We start from the raw sequence: 23,448 nt of genomic DNA on the forward strand, positions 1-23,448 counted from the left end.
TTTTGTTTCTGTTGCGAAATCTAGGTGATGGGACAAAACCCTTAATACAGAACATCACCCAAGATTAAAAAGATCGAAGAGAAAATTACACTCATATACAAGACAGTAGAACAAGAGGGTACAGGTTTACAGTTGGAAAATTCAATTTCAGGATAGATACCAGGACATTTTTCTTTACTCAGAGGAAATTAATGACTGAAACAGATTGCCAGGAGGGGTGGGTAAGGCCAGGACACAGAGCTTATTTTTTTAAAAAAACAGCTTGATACTGTAATGGAAGGATGGTAGAGTGGGTATTTTGGAAACATGAGATCAAATAGGCCAAAGAGCCTTTTCCATCCAAATTTCCCTAGTGATCACTTATGATAATAATTCACTGATACATCATCATACAGTTTTTTTTACTAATACGTCAACCATAAGGAAATTAATTTTGGGTTTGTGGCAACATTGATGCCTGCGGAAGAAATCCAAAGAAAAAAGTAGTTTCATTGTGTCACTGGGAGCAGTCACATCTATATATTTTAGCTAACTTTCCCAGCACCATAACAAAGTTCTTTTCAACGGTGATTGTATATTGTTCCTCAAGTAAATATCTTATGCTGGAGAATTTTACAGAGAAGCTGACATGCAATAAAAAATTTAACTGTTGAGAGCAAAGTGGACACTTTTATAGTATTGAATTGTCAAGGAGATTGATTTTCCAATTGACAAATGGTTGTGTCCTCTAATTCAGTCTAAACAATGTAAACTAGAGAAACTTTCAGCACAAAAGGAGAAATATAGCCCATCGTGTCTGTGTCACTGTGCCAAAATCTACAAATCTGTGACCCCAATGTTTCGGTGGTGCTAAGCACTCGCTCACAAAGCACTTGACAGGACATACTTGTGGTTTGAAGCTTATTGACAGGATGTTGCACCAAAAATTTTAGTAGAAAGCTGCAGACTGACTTGGTATTTCTTTTCCTGATGCTTACCGAGAGTGGACATGCTGTCCTTGGGGTTTTCTTTTTGAGGAAGCCTGCTCACAACTGAGGATTATTACTTTGTGTGGTGTTGGGGTGAGGGGTGGGTTGGTTCAAAGCTACGTAAAGTCAGACTGACATTTTGCACAGTTTCTGTCTCACTGGGAAGAATTAAACTTCCGTGATTCATTAGACGGTGAACGAGCCGGGCAGCACAAAGTAATTCAACCGATCTGATAGCGTTCAAGAGGTAAGCCCACTTTCTTTCATCCAACTTAACATCGTGTAAACTCTCATAGAAAGGGAATGATTCGGCTCAAATTCCGAAAAGGCAAAACAGTTCCTTTAATTTTCTAAAAGCAATTTCTAGAATCAAACAAAGGATTCTTATCTCAGCTTTGCTCTGACTCCTTTCCAAATGTCGTTTGAAAACAGCTTCAGCTTCGTTACTGAATGAAAGGAGAGAACAATATAATTTAACTCAATCCAGTTCTGAATATTATGTATAAAATCATTGAATGTCTTTGTGAACTAATGCAATCTTTCTGCTGTGATTTAAGAGGGTAGAATTTGTGATGGTAACAAGGTTCGGCTGACAATCCAGATGCTTTTTGCACCTTGATCTGATGTTAAAATAAAAATGTATAGCCATTTAACTGATCCAATTTTCAGAGCAAATTGTGAGACTTGCCTCTTAAATGTCTTGAACTGCTTGACACGTTTTCATCTGTAAATTGCTTCCGATCTTCTTCCATTTCGGTTAAACTCAATCATCAAAGGGGTCTCAGTCCAGAAACATTTAACACCAAGTGAGAAAACAAAGTTTAAAAAGTTACCAAGTGGAAAGGGAATAATCTTTGTTACATGGAAACGCTTCACAAATTGGGTGTGAGTTACTTGGCTGCAGATCGAGGTCTGTAACAATATAGAGTTTATCATAATCAGCAGAAGGTAAATCTTCTGAGGAAGTTTAGTTATAAACAATACAGAATGATAGAGATTGAGTTGGAACAATCATGTACTTGTACTGTACATGTACAATATGTACACATTTTCTGGTAATTATGATTTATATAAAGAAGGCGAGCACTCCCTTTTTACGACTGATCCACCGCAAGCCCACAAAATATACTGTCAATTCACTGTATAGTGTACTCTGTGAAGTGCTTTGAGGAGCCTCAAAGATGTGATAAGACATTATATCAAATGCAAGGATTATTATTATAAAATATAGTCAACAACAACTTGCATTTATATAGAGGCCTTCGTGCCGAGTAGTGTCCCGGAACTCTTCAATAACGTCCCAGAGCACTTTGGTAGTGTAACTATTGTCATACAGTTTGTATTTCATTGCAAATATGTTGCCCAATGCAAGCAACGCTTTGGAAGTAATTGTGTTCAAAAGAGCTACAGGGCTGTTAAAATGAAAGTACTGATCAAAGTTTGACAACAAGTAGAGCTTTATTATAAACAGCATTGAGCTGCCTGAAACGTCATTTTAATATTGCTTATTTTGATGAAGAACAGCATAAAATAATTTATTGTGAAATGAACGCAAGCTGGTTTAATATTTAGGGTGTCCTTCAAAAACAGTGAGGCCAAAGCGCATCCAAGCCGAAAGGACAGGAGCTTTGATTTTTTCAGTTGATAGTGACTTCCATGGATCAAGGACGGTGAAGTGTAACAGCACATTTTAATATATGATATGGGTGTGGCAACCCATTAGATATCAGATGAAGTAGTTCTTAAGACAGCACTAGTTTTCAATGAAGGATTGATTTTGTGTAACTTATTTATACATAACATTATGACTACACCTTCATTATTTTGAGGAAAGTATTCTTAAAATTAAAAAGTTGAATTCCTAAATTGCACACAGCAGCACTTTCCCATAAAGTAATGTGACATATTAAGTTTTGCTTTTCTACACTGTACTGAGAATTTTATTCAACCGTTACACCACACAGAATAAAACATCAACGTCTAGATAACAAGCAGTGGTAGGAATTAAATATTACTGCGTCTTTTTTGACCAAGAACAATTATATAATATTTTTTATTGTCAGTGGAGTGAGTACAGCGACACATTTAAAGACTGTAATAATGATACAAATTACATTCCAGGCTGTTACCTTTGAACATGGATTTGAGGCTGAGTAAAAGGCAGTACAGGGAAACAATTGAAAACTGCAATGCTTTGTTTTAGTGCTTCGGTTTTTGGAATTAAAAAGAAACAGGAGAAATTGTTTGACTGAAGATTGGAAATTAATTTTAAGTTTAATAGTGCCCTCGAGCTGTAAATAAACTGAAAAGGTCTCAGAGAGGGAAGAAAATCAGTTTTAGACTACCTCTTGATGATTTAATGGTATAATTTTCCCGTAATACAAGTCATTGGGAGGAAAGTAACTAGTTACGTAAAGACGCTCGGTCTATTTATCCGGTTTGTTGGTAATTTTTAATCTACATTGTATGGGTGGAGGTGGTTTATATTACGTACAAAATTCCACGGGCGCTGCATAAGCACTTGATACGTGGGTGTCGCATTATTTTGCCGCCTATAATAAACACTTTTTCCATCTAGTTGAAAGGGAGTTAAAAGGGTTTAAAGTGTATGAGGTGTGCATTTTTTGAGGGTGGGGGTTGTGCGGGGGGGAATAGCTAAACAAAAAAGTTCATTTCTTGTGGGTACATGGATATGTGACAGGATATTGGTTTGTTGATAACAGATGAAAGTAACATCTGTTGTGAAGAAGGCCTTCATTTTCTACAAATATATCCACTCAGTATAAAAACATAAATTTACAGCCATTCGGCCCATTGCATTTGTGCTGGTCTTTGAAAAGGACAATCCATCCAGTCCCAGTTACCTGCCTATTCCCTGTAGCCCTGCAAGTTACAAACATACAGTGAGCACACAATAACTATCGTTGATCTTTCATATGGAAGGAAAGACCCACGCAAAAACTACTTTTTATATGTTCAAGTGGCATCAGAAAATCACCTTTTCAGGAGGAGGGGAAAACTGTTCAATTACTGCCGGTTTTAGTTTACTCTTTAATCTGTTTATTTTGTTTCGGACCTGTTTTCTATTTTTTTTATTTAAAAAATATTCCTGTGTTTCCTCACTTTTTCACTCATTTTGCTGCTTCTTTCCTCCTGTTTTCAGCTTTATTTGTGTGCGACTTTCATTTCCTTTTTTCTTTGTTGCACTAGAAAACAAGAATTGGCACTTGTTTTTCAGCATCAATTCTGAAGGAGTGCAATAAGAAAATTTTCCTCCCCCCCACTGTTCCGTATTTTTACTCCCACATGAGCCTTCACCCCTCCAAATTCCCTCTCCCATACCCCTTTATTAGCTTCTCTCTCATGTAAAGGAGTCCTGTAGCTCAGTGGTTAGAGCACTCGCCTTGCAAGCGAGACACCTGGATTCAATTCCCTGCAGGGCGAAACCTTGGGCAAGTTCCCTTACTCCACACGCCTAATAATAATCCCTCCAAAACAAAACAATAATAAATTGGTCATTTTCAATCCATGACTGTTTGTGGGACACTGCTGTATTCAATTAGCTGCCGCATTTCGCCCACAAATATACGGTCAATTCACTTTACAGCATATTCCTTGAAGCGCTTTGAGATGTCGAGAAGACGTGAAAAGCGCTATATCAAATGCAAGGATTATTATTATTATTGTGTATGCATCTATATAATCTTTCTATTTAGTTCTAATTAAGGGTACCTAATTGTGAGGCAAGCAGCTCCGTTAACTGACTGTTAACTTTTATGGCGATACGCCAAGTTGAAAAACTCCAGGATGCTTTAGATTCTCTCTATCGTCCTCTTTACCTCATGAATCTTTGTTGGTATTGTACGGTATAAAATAATTAAAAAATAAAAGCAATTGCTGTGAGTTTGGAATATCTGGCCCCGGCCAAAGTGTCATGTCTGAGCTGGACTGGTGTCCTGAATGGGAGGCGAGGATGCCAAAATTTAAGAGCAGAATGAAGAAAGGCTCTTCAGTGGACATCACCAAGCTCAGTTTCAATTTGGCTCAGTTGGTAGCATTTTAGCCTCTTGGTCAAGGCGGGTGTGATGGGAGCTGGGCTGACACACCAGTGCCGTAGTAGAGGAGCCCTGCATTGTCGGAGCTGCCATCTTTCAGCTGAGACATTAAACTGAGGTGCCGCCTGCCTGATTAGGTTGATGGTAAAGATCCCATTGAACTATTTGAAAAGGGAAGAGAGTTCTCCCAGTGGTTTGGCCATCAATCCTCCAGTTAAATTGGGAATTCACTTCATGGCCTTTTGAGGGAATTTGCTGGTGTAAATACCTGGGAGCAAAAAAATAAACACTTAACAGTAATAACATTTGAAGCTCATTGAGACATTCCGATGCAATAAAACAATGTAAACTTGCACACTCTTTCTTAAGCAAGCATGACGAGATAAATGTAGAATTAAAAATATACATTTTGTAGAGGGAGGGGCAAAAACACTTTGCATACACTAAAATAATTTTTTTTATAATGTCAGGAAATGTTTACTAGTGTCCTGAAATAAATTTGTTCAGTGTGAGTTAACTTCATGCGACTAGGTTGCTGCGTGTTTGTAAAACGCTTTTGAGACATTCCCCCTATGTGAAAGGCACTATATAAGTATATTCATAGTTTTATGAAGTTATGTTTAACATTAACATTCAGTGTTGCATACAAACATTTCCTATTCAGTGAATAGGACAAAAAACTATTTACAGTATTTTATCTGCTTGTTCCAACATTTTTCTCTTTTTCAAACTGATCTTGTTAAATTGTATTCACTATTTTATTCAGTTTGTTCCTCAAACAATAGCTATAATGTAATATAAAATATAATATAGCACCTTTCACATCAGAAGGATGTCTCAAATTTTATTTGGAAGATTGTTAGTGAGAACACTGGGAGAAACTCCCTTCTCTTTTCAAATAGTGCCATGAGATCTTTTAACGTCTATCTCAACAGGCAGACTGGACCTTGGTTTAATGTCTCATCCGAAGGACGGCACCTCCAATAGCGCAGTTATACCTCCAGCATGGCGTAGGATTGTCAGCCTTGACTCTGAATTCTAAGTCCCAATATCGGGCTTGAACTCCCAATCTTCTAACTTCAGAGGTGAGAGTGCTACCAACTTAAGTAAATCCTTTGCCTCAGTGAAGATGAACACTTGCATGATGGGGCAGTGGGGGAGAGCGCACTGTTTGGGTAAATAAATAGTCACATTCTTTTTCTTGTTGCTCACATGAGCAGTACTCCCCTGTTTATTAAATAACACTGATTAAAAGAATCTTTCACATCCAGAGGACAAATGTAAATAGACCAAGGAGAACCTTTGATTGTCATTTGAGACCCTCATCCCTGCCTGTGCTGAAGTAATTCCTTTAGATATGCTCAGTACTTTTCTAACAGGTACAATTCTGAAAATGGTGAGCACCAAGATACTAAAAAAATCAGGAAGACTAACCCATTACGATTTTTCTTATTGAGGTATTTTCTATTTTGAAGTTCATTTTCCTCTATTTGCTCTTAAGGAGCCGACACAGACACAAAGGCTGAATGGCCTTCTTCTGTGCTCTACATTTCTATGGTTCTTTGGTTCTATGAAGGTTGGTGACTCGTGGCGGGCGATGGTGAACAGCTGAACCTGTCATGTCCTTCCCTGATATCTACATTTCTAGCAGGAGACGCTACTAAATAATGATAAAGAGAAGTGTAACTTCCTTACCTCTAACTTCCTTATGTTAAGGAACAGCCTGCGATTGAAGGTGGGTAAATTTAGAATAAATCTGTGGAAATACTGCTGCAGTGAGCAAGTAGTAAACATATGGAACAGGCTCCTTAGGGAGACGGCAGAAGCAGAAAGTGTTGATCTAAGAACAAATTAGATAGATTTCTGTTAGGAAATAATACCTCGGTATACAATATATAGTTTGGTACACAACATATCATGGTGGAAGGCAAACTGGAAGGACCTTGGTCTTTTGCCTAGCAAATTCTATGTTCTTAACTGAGTTCACTCTCTTCCCCTACCCCCTCATCCCAATGTATTGGCAGCACCAAAGCCAGTTGTGTGCCCTCCTCTAGTCTCTCCCCTAGCTAACTTAGAACAGATGAAGTATTAACTCTGAAACCTTCCTAGTCTGTATGTGATTAAATATCAAACTCACAGAGGCTCGGGGAGAGCAGAACACATTTTTTTTTGGAAATGTAGTTATTACGACTATTTTTAAGTTTATACATATTTACATATGATTGTGTTAGTTCATAAATGTTACCTATGTAAATCTTCACTGGTGTTAATTTACTGAGTATTTCTATAAGAAAAAAATAGATTGCAGTGATAGGTGGGATGTTTGACCCCCTCCCACTTCCTCTCCCCGTTTAATGGTCAGCCAGGAAGAACTCCTTGCAGGCAGACCTGTTAGACTAAATTAATAATAATAATAATCCTTGCATTGTATTTAGTGCCTTGCATGTTGACAGGACGTCTCAAAGAGATTCACAAGGTTCACTGCATATGTAGGCGAACCCGGCAGATAATTTGCGTACAGCAATTTCCCACAAACAGCCATAAAGTGAATGAACAATTTTACCAGGGGGATTGTGGTGGGACAGTGAGAAAAACTCCTTTTTGAATTGTGCCATGGGATCAGGCAGGATTGATTGTTGAACTGAAACTCCAAGTGGAGTTAGGCTAACATTTTATAGACTGTGTGATCACAAGGATCATGCCTAAAATGCAGAAACTCTCATTCACTGTGTGTACTGTGTAAGTTTGTCATTGGTATTGTGTGTGAAGGCCTTTCTCTCTAAGGGCTTTTCATCATGAGCAGCTCATAAGTAGTTACCTCTATTTCATCAATACTAATGTGGTCACTACAGTCCTCCTCCAAATTCTCTTGTTCAACCTAGGCTCAAATACGTTTCCCACAAGCTTTCTCCTCCCTGCATCATCATCGCACTAATTCCTATTCAAACTCATTCCTTTCCAGGATCAGACAACTGGAATTACTTACTTCCCTCAGTCTTCTGTTGTCATACAATTTATAGGATTTTATTATCTAGGCTTGGTGCCCTTTAATAATAATAACCCTTACATCTGCTATAGCACCTTTCATGTCAGGAGGACATCTAAAAGAGCTTCACGGGATATACCGTGAAGTAGTGGACTGTATTTTGTTGGCAAAGCGCAGCAGTTAATTTGCACACAGCAACTTTAGCCACTTATTGATGTATCTTTTTCTTTGTAATTTCTTTTCTCCCTAGGTGTTATGCTATACTGTGGGGCTCTGCCCTTCACTTATATTCTCAAAACAAGTTGTGGCGCATGAAGTTCACTGTCAGTTTATAGCAAATGTTGTTTTGAACGGTGCAAATAATGGAATCTGTACAATGTAGTATTTGGATTTTTGCTTATGTTTACACGCCAAACAGACAGTGTCTACATTTTCCAGTAATTCCTGCAGGGTACTTTGGGATGTCCGCCTGACGTGAAAGGTGCCTTTTTAAATGCAAGGAATGTTATTATTATGGTACATTTTGTTAGAATTTACACTTTTTGTATAATGCTAGAATCATAATAGATGTTGTGAATGGGTTAACTTTTAAGTTAAGTGTGGGGGGCAACTGGACTGACTGTCATGGGATAGGACACATCTGGTTTTCTCTGTTTTTGAAAGAATAACGGACAGCTTTGGAAAAGGGCAGAGGGTCACCTCTTATCAGTAAATGACAACAAGCCCACAGAGGTAACGGTCCAAGGTACCGGTCGACACAGGATCTCGACTTAACAATAAGTCGTTAGATTCTGACAGGGCCGAGCGACAGAAGGCAACCCTCAAGAATAGCAACTAATGAGCAAGTTGCTTAAACTAGAGGGCCTTGGTACCATCCCGGGATACTGATAAGAAATAACCAGTCACTTAAAAGGAATGTACTAATGATCCCACACCACAACATAATGAGCACCAGATACAGCCCTAAACTGATCAATCCTCTATTTTAGACAATTAGATCAGATAACAGGGGTCTTAAGGACAATGTGTATGTGTGTGAGGCACGTACACCCCATGAGGTGTTCACGTGCAGGATTTCGACAGGTGATCTAAAGTCCGCACCATGATTGGACGAACATCGGTAAAGAGTTCCGATAACTTTGTGTACGGGACCATCCCGGGTCACGGAGACAAGTACGGGAGATGGAGCCGTCCCGGGTCGCGGAGACAAGGGTACGGGCGATGGGGCCGTCCCGGGCTGCGGAGACAAGTACGGGGGGTGGGGCCATCCCGGGTCGCGGAGACAAGGGTACGGGCGATGGGGCCGTCCCGGGCTGCGGAGACAAGTACGGGAGATGGGGCCATTCCGGGTCGCGGAGACAAGGGTACAGGAGATGGGGCCATCCCGGGCTGCAGAGACAAGGGTACGGGAGATGGAAGACTGAGAGCCAGAAACATTAAGACTGAGGATATCAGATGAAAGATTGAAAGCTGTAAGCAAGAAAACTGAAAGCCTGAAGAATCAAGCTTGTGTGCTCTAAAGACACAGTGTTGAACTCGAGATATCTACAGTGGTATTCTGTTATAAGATCTGTTGATTGTACCGGCCTTTGGTCTGACCCATCGGGATATTGGGGAATAACGAACGAATAATAATAAAACAGTCTGATATCTGGTTGCAAACGGATTATGACTGATTTTATTTCCTTAACAGATTTGGCGTAGTCGGCAGGATACTCTGAATTAGTACACTCGGCAGTTGACGTGTTTGAGTCCAGTACGACCATAACTAGTAAATAGTTGGGACGGTGGCTGTGGTACTTGCAGAAATTATGTGTTCGGTACGATCGTAACTAGTAGATAGTTGGCCGTGCCTGCGGGCAATTAACCCATTGGGATTCTGAGTATTAAAGAACCAATATAATCCATTCGAGCGAGTGTCTCTGATTTTATTTTCTAACAATTTGCCATTGTTTTACGTTGCCGTTTTAAGGTCCTGTCTGCCTGTTCAGAAGCATGTTGAAATTGCCGTGGTGCTACTTGAAAAGAGAAGGGAGTTTCTCCCATTGTCTTGGCCAACAATTCCCAAGGTAAAATTGGCCAACAATTCCCAAGGTAAAATTGGCCAACAATTCCCAAGGTAAAATTGGCCATACACCTCATGGCTGTAAACTGTTTGCGGGACATTATTTTGCGCAAATTGGCTGCTGCGTTTGCCTACACAGTTAATACTCTACAGTGAATTCTGTGAAGCGATTTGAGACGTGAAAGGCTCTATGTCAAATACAAAGATTATTATTAATAATAATCCTTGCATTTGATGTAGCACCTTATCACGCTGTTAAGACGTCTCAAAGCTACCACCCTTACAGACATTTCTCCCCCACTCACTTATGCTCTAAGAGTGCTTGATCAGTTCATTTTGAACATATTGCACTTGCCCTCCTAATCCTAACTTTATATTCAAGTTATTTTTGATTGTTAATTGACATAGATTTAACTGCTTCAGCTGAAATAAATGAGATAAATATTTCAAAGTAGATCAAACAAGAAGACTAAGAATAGCAATAGAAATTAGTGAAAGGTACACTGTATCGAGAAGAAACATGGAGAAAATCTTATTTATTAAATATTTTGAGCAATTTACCCAAATAATATAATAGAAACAAAATTATTGGTTAGTCAAAATACAACTAGATAAAAATAATAATGACAATAATCCTTGGATTTGATATAGTGGCTTATCATGTTGTTGAGATGTGTCAAAGCACTTGATAGGATTTACTGCAAAGTGTAGTGAATGTATTTTGTTTGGAAACTATGACTGTGTAGTGTAGATGCTAAGACCAAAAAGTTAACACAATATAGTGAGAGATTCAGCTAGACACTGTGTTTCTCTTCCCCAAAGTTGTTGTGTGGGGGTAAAAAATAATAATAAAGATCTCAGGTGCTTACCAAAAATCTATTGAAAATAAGAAAATTCAAAACTTTAACTACTATACCAGCTGCTTTGTTATCGCAAGATTGGTTCTGACGAAGAAAGCCCTTTGGTCCATTTGATGTCTTCCTTCCAGAATTCCCATCCTACCGTTTTCCTAGCTTAGTTCTGTTTTCAGTCTTTCTCTCTCTTAAGACTTGCAATTTTTCTTCAGTGCTCAGTAATCTGTTGCATAGCAAAATTATGTTCTAAAAAGACTGAGACAGGTGCAACCAGATAGCTTGGAGGAAAGAGGATTTATCTAATACTGTACTTAATGGCAAGGCTGTGCTCTTAGCTCATTCAGTGTCAAGCAGGTCCAAGATAAATGTGGAATGCTTTATTGCAAAAGGGATTAAGGGATATGGGGATAAGGCAGGGTTAGGTTATTAGCTGGAGTTAGATTAGAAGATCAGCCATGATTGAATGGCGGGGCAGGCTCGAAGGGCCGAATGGCCTACTCCTGCTCCTACATGTTATGTTATGTTAAAACAAAGAGTCGCGTGAATATTAGTGTCATATTTGGAATTCTAAAATTTTTTGTTGAGAAGAATTAATGGGATTTGTTAGGTGTACAGCTTTTTCATTCACAGGTTTCCATAGGAAATATCTATTATTTTCCTACAAAATATTGTTTTAATATGTGTTTTCCACGGATTATAAATTTGCCGCATTAAAATTTAGTCACCTGTAGTACTATTCATTAAAATATCCATCATCATGGTTTAAAGATCCTTTAAACCCAGTTAATTTATTTGACATTTAAAGTGACATAGACATAGCTGCAATGGTATGTATGTAAGGTTAAAGTATAATTCATGATCCAACCCTTTTTTCAGTACAGAAAAGCTGATTATTTTCTAGACTATGGGTTACATTTCCTAAATGTATCTGCACTCGTTGATGTGATATATGGAGTGTATCAGGTGTAATATAATTTTAGAGATAATTGCAATAATTTGCAAGTGGTAATTGTGGCTGAGAATGAAAGAACTGCTGAAATATGCTGACAGCCTCTGATGAAAAGTCATATGATTTATCTTTTCAGCCCTGATGGGATTCTGCACTGTGGGCCTTGGCCCTCCACTTAGGCTTTGTGACGAGGAAACAAAAAGTTAGATTGAAATAGATTACAAACAATGGGTAAAAAGTTAAGCTTTCTGTTGCCAGATGTTTCAGTGCCTGGTGATGTTTAATAAAACACACTGTAACATTGTTGTGGGCTGTCAACTGTGGAAATGAAAATCGCATTTCCCCAGCTGCAAGATGGCACTTTACACCCATGAGACAGGCTGTCCAGTAACTGAAAATCTTTGTGGTTTCTGTTTTGCTTGGAAAATACTCAACAGCCACCTGCAATGTAGGTTCAGCATAGATACCCATAACAAAAGGCATTGCGGCAGATACTCTGGTATTTTTTATGCTAATGGTTTAAATGATTATCTTTCAGTACCTCATTGTAAAGTAATACAAGAAAATAATACCAGAAAATAATATTTGGGGATACAGTGTGTAGTTTGGGACACAACACATCAAGCAATTGCCAGAATGGTGGAAGGCAAACTAGATGGATCTTGGTCTTCTTCCGCCTAGCAAATTCTTATGTTCTTATGTAAATCTCGTGATAACATTGTTGTTACTGATCAGAGGAAGGTAGATCCCGATCTGGGATCATAGCAAACTACTGAGTCCTAGAAGCAGTGTGATCCAGCACCTTGGAATAGTGAAAGCTGCTATACAAACGTAATTTGTTATTGTTGTTGATGATCTACAGTTCCCCAAATAATTATGCATAAAAAGCCATCAGGGCTGCGCTTCCGTCTACTTTCAATACTTCTTTCAAAATGCCTTGGATTGATGTGTCTGTTGCTTTAATCTCGTATTCTCTTTGTGCACTCTGCTTTCCTCTACACTTATCTGTTGAACCACTGAGCACTGGGTAGTTATGTCTCTCACTGACAAGTGCCTGATATTCTCTATGGTGTACTGAAATCTGTTATCTCTGCTGAACTCTACAGTACAGCAGTTAGTTCCAGGAATACCACATACTGTACTATCAATCCAGTATCTTAAAAAACAATTTAAAAAAAGTTGTAAATCCAATACTGTATGTTGTGAGGTGCACTAAAGCATGATTTATTCCTGCTGTGAGAAGTTTTCATTCTTGAGCTGTGGTTTTCCCTGCTGTTGCACATTACTATATTCTTCCATAGAATTGTTTTAGGATTCATGCTAGAGCACTATAACAGTAAGCGATATAACAAATGGGAAACAGCCAGGATTAGAAGAGAGGTTTGCTTCTTTAAGCTTCACAAGCAATGTGAATTTCATCAAAAATAGTGATATTTTAATTAAAGTATTTGATGAACTCCCCTTTTAATTTTGCAAGCTGGTATGAAGGGTACAGCATATTCAGAAGTTTTGATTGTCCTCTGAATTTTCCTGATTTTTTCAACAATGCTCTTACTCTGTCAACAAAAACAGAATGTGTCCTGGGTACCTGGGCGTGATCACAATTGTGTAAGTGAAGTAATCTGGTGTATCTCAGTAAATTACATTAATAATAATCCTTGGATTTGATATAGCACCTTTCACGTTGTGTGGCGGTCTTAAAGGGGGTATCACAGGTTGTAATGTAAAGTGGCGTGACTGGCCATTCTGTAGGCAAACAGAGCAGCCAATCTGTATCCAGCGATGTCCCAAAACAGCCATGGAGTGAGTGACCAATTTTATTTGGGGGATTTGTTGGCCAGGACACCGGGAGAAGCTCCCTTCTCTTTTTGAATAGTGTCATTATGCGCACTTGCTCAGAGGCAATAATATTTCGCTGTCTGACCTTTTTGCTGTTGAGTTTCTCTCTTTCAGGTTAGCAGTTTACAATTAGGACAATTTCAACAGCTTCAATTTTTACATAAGTTCAATATTTACCATTACCACATTGAATTCCATTTGCCCATATTGCACATTAGGCCCATTGTGTTGTGGTGAGACTTGTGAAGTTTTACTATAGAAATCCCTTACTGCCATTAGAATCAAGGTTCAAATTGAAGAAGTGAGGGACATGTGGAAGTTTTTTTCACATAAGAGGTGATTGGAATTTGCAATGCCCACTCCACAACATGTTAAAGGGAATTGGATCCTGCTTAGGTGATCGACAATCCACTATATGAAGTTTCTCCTGGTTCTTGGGCAACAATCCTCCAAAATAAAAAAAATGGTCATTTATTTAATGCTGTTTGTGGTTATTACTGTGTGCAAATTGGCTATCTAGTCCACCTACAAATACACTGTCCACTACATTGTACAGTATATCCTGTGAAGTTTTTTGAGTCGTCACAACAACATAAGATGCTATAGCAAATGCAAGGACTATTACTTTTATAACACCTGAGGAAAATAATATTAACAGGACTTGGGGAATGGCATTAGAATAAATAGCTCTATTGGAAATGCAGGTATCAGTACAGATATGACAGACTTTTTGGATTCCTTCTGTGGTGTAAACTTTCTACAGTTCCTGTGGAACATCATTATCAGAGTGTACGGTTTCACAGTGGAAGCCATGGAAATTGTGAGGAATCAGAAGCTTTCTTTAATATTGTTCCTCATGTTTTTAACATGTCGCTTTAATGTCATGTCAACAGGTTGTGTAGGCAAAGTACTTGATGATAAAGTTGTCAAAAACAGAGAAGAAAATAATTGTGGCCTTGGTAGTATTGCTAAGTCATTATCGCAGGAAATATAATAATAATAATTCTTGCATTTAATATAGCGCCTTATCACGTCTTCAAGACTTCTCAAAGCGCTTCACAGAATATACAGTAAAGTGAATTAACTTTACAGTAATTAAAGTGTATATTTTGTGGGCAAAATGTGGCAGACAATTGTGCACAACAGTGTCCAAAACAGTTGTGGATTGAGTGACCAATTTCTTATATGTGTTTTTGAAGGAATTATTATCCCCGGAAAAGCGATCCGCCAATCGACTAACAACAGGGTTCCTACTTACTGCTAGGTAAACAGAGCCGTGGGGGGTAAGGAAACTTGCCCAACATATACCATTTAATTTAGATTGCTTGTTAGATGCTTATAACCATATCTTAATTAAAGAGTTCCCAATTATATCAGCCGTCACACTTTGGGTCGATACACAAGTAAGCATTTGTGCTTATAATAATAATAATAACAATAATCCTTCCATTTGATTTAGCACTGTATCACACGCTCAAAGCGCTTTACAGGATACATTGTAAAGTTGTGTGACTATGTATATTTTGTGAGCAAACATTTGATGAAGTAAGGAGATTTTCAGGGAATCAATTTTAGTTTAAAATTGTTTATTAGGTACATAAGAACAGGAATCTTTGCTTTGTGTAACAACAAATTGTATTTGTATATGAGGGCACTGACAGATAGTGGGAATGTAATTGCTGCAGAGATACGCCCTGAGTTGTGTAAATAGGTTACAACATATGTGGTGGTTGAATTAGGATTGTGTATTATCTTGTGGTACTTTTTAACAGCACTAGGCTGATAATGAAGTGCAGCACTGGGGGAGTGGGAGAGGGCGAGAGGACAGGGAAAAGAAACTTGGTCTTTGCTTGACTCCTATTCTCCCACTTGGGAAGAGTCTGGTATTCATATTATATTCTTCCAGTCCACTCTTAGGAAATCATCTTGAGCAGGCAAGACAGAAGGATTGAGACAGGGAGTTCCCAAAGTTTGGGATGAAGGCACGGTCACCAATGTTGGAGCCAAGGGGTGGGAGGATATGTAGAAGGTCCAAACTGACCGAGGGAGGGGATTGGAGTGGAGTGGAGGAGTGGAATGTGAGCAGGTTGGAGAGGTGGGGAAGTGTCAAGGCATGAAGCGATTTTTCGGTGACGATTAAGAAATCGGTCTATTCTGCGAAAAGGAGCCAATGGCGCTTGTTTTCATTCATGTTTTGAAACTCAGCAATTTCACATTGCAGACCTGCCTTTATTAGAATTGCAACAAGTTATTGCCTAATATAAATTGTTGCGTATTATTAACCACTACACTTCACCATAATATCCAGCTCTAGTTTCACATTGGTAGCTCGAATCTGTCCAGCTCGATTCTGTCTATTCTCAATCCATTTCTGGCTAGACAGATTTTGAAACAATTTTCAGATGAGAATCTTTATGTTAAAAAAACTCATAATATATTAGATTATACAAGTCCAGATTTTACATTAACACAGCAATAACAATTAAAAAACTGAAGTGACTGGGAACACTCAGCAGGTCAGGCAGCATCTATGGAGAAGGAAAGTGAGTCAACGTTTCGGGTCCAGTTCTGACGAAGAGTCGTGGATCCGAAAAATTGACTCAATTAAAAAACTGTGTTTTTGATGAATTGATAATAAACAGTATAATTTTAAAAAGACTTTGAGCCTATTCAGTTTAGTATGCTTTAATATGCTTTAGTGTCCTGGTCTCATCCTCTCTTCTGCCAACCTCGTTTGCATCGCTGCAGATCATCCAGAACTCTGCAGCTCGTGTACTCTCCCGCACTAGGCTCCGTGACCCTATCACCTCCATCCTCACCCGACTCCACTGGCTTCCCATCACACAGAGGATACAGTTCAAGATCCTGGTCCTCACCTTCAAAGCCCTCCATGGCCTCGCTTCCCGCTACTGCTGTGACCTCCTAACCCCCTACCAACCTGCCTGATCCCTCGACTCAGCGGGCTCCGGCCTGCTTCATGTCTCCCGCCTTGCCCGTCCCACTATTGCTTAAAAATGAATTAGGGCTCAAACCGCCACCTTCAAAATCCTCTTAGAAGAGCACCTGTTTTGAACAAGAACTCTCTTAAAACACCTCCAAGCCTTTGTCTTATGTGCTTTGACTGTTACTGCACAAATACAGGCTTCACATGAGAAACATTCAACATTTCTGCTCTTCCAAAATATGGAAATCCAATATTGTCTATGACCTGGGAATACAATTTTTGATCCGTTTCTTGTGATCATGAGAAATTCACAAAGATCATGTTCGTACGAACCAGATCATCCAGCCCATTTAGAATAACAATAATAAAGATGTAGCGCTTTTCACATCTTCTAGACGTCTCAAAGCGCTTCACAGAATATACTGCAAAGTGAATTGACTGTATATTTGTGAGTGAAACGCGGCAGCCAATTGCACACAGCAGCGTCCCACAAAGAGTCGTGGATTGAGTGACCAAATTATTGTTTATTTATTTTTTCTTGAGGGATTATTATTAGGCGTGTGGCGTAAGGAAACTTGCCCAAGGTTTCGCCCTGCCTGGGATCGAACCCAGGTCTCTCGCATGTGAGAAGTCTGGAAGACGTGAAAAGCACTGTATCAAATGCAAGGATTATTATTATATTATTATTTAAAATGTTATGTACCTCTAATAAGCTTTCCTCTAAGACATCTCCTTTCACGACTGAAGAGCCCTGGCTCGTCTAATTCATCTCATAATTTGTCTAATTTTGGCTAAATTGATAATTATCAAAAGGGCTGTGTTATGAAATGCTGTAAAATACATCCAGTGGGAGGAACCAAGAAACCGAACAGTACATTAAGGATGTGATTGTATATTTAGATTTGTTAATGTACACTCAGGAAGGTGATATAAGAGTTGACTCCAGGAGCATGTATGGAACTCGCTACTCCAAAGGGCTGTTGACGCTCAGTCCTTGAACATATTCAAGACTGAGATAGATAGATCTCTTATTGTAAAAGGTATTAAGGGATATGGGGATAAGGCAGGGATAGGTTATTAGCTGGAGTTAGATTAGAAGATCAGCCATGATTGAATGGCGGGGCAGGCTCGAAGGGCCGAATGGCCTACTCCTGCTTCTATATGTTATGAGACAAAATGGCGTTTATAATGCATATGTTTTTTACATTAATATCGAGAAGAACTACTGGGACTAGTCTGGGTGCAATATTTTATCTTTACAAAAAAATCTAAAAGCATACAAAAACGACTCTTCCAAACCGAAGCAACCTACAAGTCTTGATAGGGATGATGAACACACCTTATGAACATTCTTTAGTTATGTTATTTGTTGGGTACAACTTGAACTGTGTACTTGCACACTTATGAGGTGATGTTGCTTTGGGGCCTATTGCTAGTGATTATTTATACCTTTGCAGGATATGAGATGTAATATTCTGAACAAAATTTGTAAATATTTGATTTGCAAAATAAAAAATACAGTATGACTTGGTAAGACAAGGATGGTGAGAAATGTATTACTTCTTTTTTAGAAATTGAATCTTTGAGCTAAATGGAAATGAGGAAAAAGCCCCGGAACATATCAGTAACATCCTCAGTCACTCCTCCACACGACAGTGCTGATAACCACAGCCTTTTTTTCTAACGGCTGAAAGTTGCAGCATGATCACAGCACAATGACACATCGATGCTCTGTAGCAATGTTGGGAATATGACTAATAATTTATTCAGGCACAACGTAGCTCATTATTGTACCAGAATTCGCAGAAAAATAGTAAATCAAGACTGTGATTACACTTTGGAAACAAAATTATTCCAAGTTACAGTACATTCAGTACTTACAACCTACTATGAAGTTCTTTGAGACGTTTCAACATGATCATTTCAAATTCAAAGATTATTGTTAATTTTGTGAACTGTAATAAGGACAGCTCCGTTCACATTGTCCCAAGGGAGGGAATTGGCCAGACTTAGGTTTATAAAAATATTCCTTCCATTTGATATAGCGCCTTATCACGTCTTCTAGATGTCTCAAAGTGCTTCACAGGATATACTGTAAAGGGAACTGACTACATTTTGAGGGTGAAGCTCAGCAGCCAATTGTGCGCAGCAGTGTTATACAAACAGTTGTGGATTGAGTGTCCAAACTATTATCATTATTTCATTTATTTATTTTTGAAGGGCTTATTACCCCCAGAGAGCAATCTGCCAATCGACTAATAACTGGGTTCCTATTTACTGCTAGGTAAATAGAGACATGTGGAGTAAGGAAACTTGCCCAACTAAGGTTTCGCTCTGCCCGGGAATTAACCTGGGTTTGAATGGCCTTGATTCTTTTTAATTCCTTACAATCTTTACATAAGAAGAGAAAGTTGTGGATTAAGTGTGATGCTGGTGGAGTTTACAGATTGGTCAGTCTGCACATATTTGTACTATACTTTACTCTATTACTATAGTATTATAGAGTACAAGGCCTGCATTCGGGGATGTTTGATGGAAGGTCCATTTCTTTCTTTTCTCTGGACCATGAATTTGTTTTATTTTCTGGTTGAGAAGTAAGAGATGGTTCGCTGATCTTTGGTAAATGTACTCACTGTAGAGGGCAAGTGATTTTCCTTGATATTGACAAATGGCGAACTGCCCTATTAATGTCTTGTGTGAAATGTTTTTAAAAAGAATAGATATTTGAAACTGTTGTAGGAACCCTATTTTTTTTAAAGTAACCCTTAAAAAAACTAGTTACTTCCCCTTGGTCCCCACCCGAAGCCACAGTACACAGAAACAAACCACAGTAGAATTTGACCACTTCTAACACATCTCGTGACAGACATGAGTATTGCAATTGCTGGGAATATAATATATTTGAACAATGCCATTTCGTTAACGTTACTGACAAGAGGAACCGGACATGTTTCCAGATTTATTTTTGTGAAGCAGGAACACTTTTCCAAATTTCACCAGCAACAAGGGTGAGTTGCCAGAGATATGACTCATCTTTGATACATAAGATAGAGAGAAAGTATACAAAAGTACTCTCGTGGAGCAGTGAGGCAGTGCAGATGGTTCTTTTAGGTCTTGTGGTGAGAGACACCTGCATTTGTGTCACATGGACTATCAGCACAGGATGTGGGAGGTGATACCCCATTCAGTGCCATACTTCGTATCTCACTGCAGGCAGCACAGATCCTCTGGGGCTATCACAACAGTTTATATTGTACATCATTCTACATCGGCTCAGAGGTGGCAACCAAAAGATCTATGGCCAGGCCTCGTGTCGGGCTTCATCAGGAAAGTGTATTCCGGGGCTGGCGAGAGTGTCCATGTTGATCTTTCTCACCAGGTAATGGCTGAAATATCAATTTGAAACCATCAGAAATCATTTCAAGGCCAGAATTTCAAAACTATAGCTGTCGCTTAATTAAAAATCAAAACAAAATGGCGTCGACCAAGCTAAAAAGCAGAGAGAGGATGATAACATTCACCGCAGGTTGGAAGTAAGTTCTGTGCCCCCCCACCTCCCCCCACCCACAGTCATTTAATAATTCTCCTTATATTTGATTGGTGCGTTTCAAATTAGGAGGATGTCTTGAAGAGCTTAACAAGATATACTGTAAAGTGGAGCCACTGTGTGTTTTGTGGGTAAAAGTAGATTTAATGTTGAACAAAAACACAGCAGACAACAGATAAATTCTGTCCTTGTGTCTGGAACGGAATGCGCACTTTCTCCATGGAGGGATGTAACCTGCTTACCCAAATCACTTTCCTCGGCAAATTTAATTTAACAGACACGATGAATTTTCAATGTGTGGGTAGCATACCTAAGTGGAATTTTCAGTCTGGTTGGGATACTCTTTAAGCATGGTGATGGTTTCTGTATGTATCGGACATCTAGCTGTGTGAAAAAAAATCAGCCGCAGTTTCATTTTGAATGATTTGTTCTGGGATCTGTACCTTTCCTCCTTGTGTATCTGTAGAGTCCCATCATACGTCCTTTTACTGTGAAAAGTGAAAAACGCAATCCCTTCAGACTTGAGAGGAAGTAAGTTGACAAATATCACTAGAAGTGGTACGTCATTTTGAATTTCAAGAACTGCACTACCACTGACTGTCCCTATGGGAAACAGGAAGGAAAAACTATATATATGTAGAACTGTGAATCCAACTGCAGAGCATCAATGTTAGAAACAGAGCACCAGCTACAGTGTTGAAGATTATTCAGAAAGCCTGCAGTGGAAAGCAGTAACAGCCGAGTGATTGATAAAGGTAGAAATCTACAGAAATTGCTAAATGTTTTATAATGCGAATGACTTTCTTCCTAGTTTTAACATTGTGACAATTTAAGGAAGGATGTATTTAAGGAACCAAATGTGTTATTGTTGTGGTATTTTACTGAATGTGCACCAAAGCTCTGAGTGGTTTCTTAATGTTTTCTTCTTGTTTTAACAGTGTGAGAAAAAATCTTGGGTGGAGCGTACTGTAAGAGCATCAACTCTTTTGTAGACGACTTCTGCACTGAGAAGGGAGATCAGTTCTTTCAAGACACTACGACTGGAGCTATTGTAAAGCTTTATGCAGCACTCACTACTTGGGACCTGCTTTGTATAAAAACTTGGCATTTTTATTGGCGGCACCATGAGTTCCATAAAATGTGTTCTTGTGGGCGATATAAAAGTTGGGAAGACATCATTGTTGGTGCGGTTTACATCAGAGTCGTTCCTTGATGCCTACAGACCCACAGTTTATGACAACACTGGGGTGGACGTATTTATGGACGGAACTCAGATCAGTTTGGGACTCTGGGACACGTCAGGAAACGATTCATTCACAGGGATTCGTCCTCTTTCCTACCAGCAGGCCGATGTGGTATTAATATGCTACTCTGTGGGAAACCCTTTGTCATACCTGAATGTTAAGAACAAATGGATGCCAGAAGTCAGATACTATTTACCTAATACTCCAGTTGTGGTTGTCGCCACTCAGACAGACTATCGTGCTATGGGAACGTCCCGTACCATCACCACAGTTGATGGGAGGAAGCTGGCAAAAGACATCGACGCACAGAGTTACATGGAGTGCTCAGCACTTCACAACAGAGGGGTGCAAGAAGTGTTTGAACGTGCAGTGAGAACTGCTTTCAGCCACATCAACAAGCAAAGCAGGAGGAGGATTAGAGACTTTATACCCTTGAATAGGTGTGTAATAACATGACTCCTGTATGACTGTCTTTAATATGTTTTTCACCAAATACTAAAGAAGCTGACAACAAATCGTTTTCAAGCTGGTCACAGTGCCATGTGGACAGTTGTGCTCCTGTTCTCCCCCATGCCTTTGTATCCTTATGAATACGGCTTTCATTCATTATTATGGAACTGACGCTTCCTCCAAGAATGTTAACACAACGCAATTTGGCAGCTGTGGACTCTCAGGAGTTTGTTCACTAAGGACACAAGGCAACGGACTGTGTTGCATATTGCTAACTGTATATAGTATGAATTGCTTCTGTCTCCAACCTAGCTGGATCTTTTAAGATTTGGTAATTGACTGCAATTTTGTACTTTTGTAGAGTATATCAATTGTACTGCAGACACAGGAAAAGAATATTCAGCAGTCATATCTTTTATTATCTATGATATTTAATAACTTTATACTTAGTTCTATTTTATATTCACCAATGTCTGGTGAACCACATGTACATGTTGTAAAATGCCGTTTTGTGTTAGTTTACCAGTTTGACAACTGCTAATCAATAAATTAACTGGCTTTTTAACAATTGGAGAATGTTGCACGTTTTGTTTCATTGAAAAGTCAACCTGACTCAGTTGGAAGGACTCTTGCCTCTGGCTGAGAAGACAGTGGGTTCAAGCTTCACATTGGAATTTGTGAGCTTATGGGGTAGGTTCTGACTCCAGTGCACGGATGGGGGATCCCAGCATCCTTGGATGATGCTGTCTGTTGAGGTGGATGTTCAAGAATTCATAATTTGAAAACAGAAGTAAGTTTCACCTTGTGTTCACAGGGTGTCAGCCTGGCTCACTTGATAAAATTAGTCACTCACGTCATGGCTATTTCAGCTACATTCAGCTACAAATACAGTCACTTTACAGTAAATCCTATGATGTGCTGAGAGGTCTATATGATACACTATATCAAATGCAAGGAATATTATTATTATAATTCTCCAGATAAACTTGGTCATTAACTTCCTGGCTTTTTGTAGGATCTCCGCTGTGTAGAATTGGCTGTCGTTTTCACCTACAAATACACAATCACTACACTTGACAGTAATTACTCTTACATGCCTTGAAACATTTCAACATTATAGGCACTGTATCAAATGTAAGGAGGAGGAGATGCTTGGAGACTTTTTCAATAAGACTCAATGAACAAAAACATTGTTTATGAATTTCAAGACTGGATTAATCAAAAAAAGGACTTTAAAGGTGGCATTTGATAACCATGCAATTTCTCACTACTATTTTAGGGCCTCAACCTGAGATCAAATTTGAATGCATACTCAGAACCCTTTCTTCCAAATTGAAACCAGAGCACGTCCCATGTTTTTTTTTGTTTTGGTTGTATATTTGGACAACTTTGAAAACAGAAGATTGTATTTTTACAGTACCATATCACATCAAGACATGTCACGAGCAACTATTGACATTTCTTCGTAGGTAAACCCACACAGGATGATCCAGGGAAAAAATGTTCTTTGTTACCAAATAATGATTGCAGAATGGAACCAGTGAAGC

General features: G+C 38.9%; 1 protein-coding gene across 5 annotated transcripts; it reads left to right on the forward strand.

Moving 5' to 3' along the window:
• Positions 1–943: 943 nt before the first annotated feature.
• Positions 944–22,467, forward strand: rhoh (ras homolog family member H). 5 transcript variants are annotated; one of them, XM_007889135.1, is made up of 3 exons: positions 944–1,215; positions 5,959–6,108; positions 21,146–22,467. In XM_007889135.1, the coding sequence occupies exon 3, from the start codon at positions 21,332–21,334 to the stop codon at positions 21,905–21,907; it is 576 nt and encodes a 191-aa protein (XP_007887326.1). In that variant the 5' UTR covers positions 944–1,215; positions 5,959–6,108; positions 21,146–21,331; the 3' UTR covers positions 21,908–22,467. The 5 variants fall into 5 exon arrangements, with proteins under 5 accessions (XP_007887326.1, XP_007887325.1, XP_007887328.1 ...); XM_007889134.1 differs by lacking the exon at positions 5,959–6,108; XM_007889137.2 differs by lacking the exons at positions 944–1,215; positions 5,959–6,108 and adding an exon at positions 6,136–6,198.
• The last annotated feature ends 981 nt before the right edge of the window (positions 22,468–23,448 follow it).

This window comes from Callorhinchus milii, unplaced genomic scaffold (genome assembly GCF_018977255.1).
Source record: "Callorhinchus milii isolate IMCB2004 unplaced genomic scaffold, IMCB_Cmil_1.0 Scaffold1, whole genome shotgun sequence".
Taxonomy (NCBI): Eukaryota; Metazoa; Chordata; class Chondrichthyes; order Chimaeriformes; family Callorhinchidae; genus Callorhinchus; species Callorhinchus milii.

What these genes read in the sequence shown, in the direction of transcription:
- rhoh (XM_007889135.1), top strand. Translation starts at nt 21,332, where the DNA reads ATGAGTTCCATAAAATGTGTTCTTGTGGGCGATATAAAAGTTGGGAAG.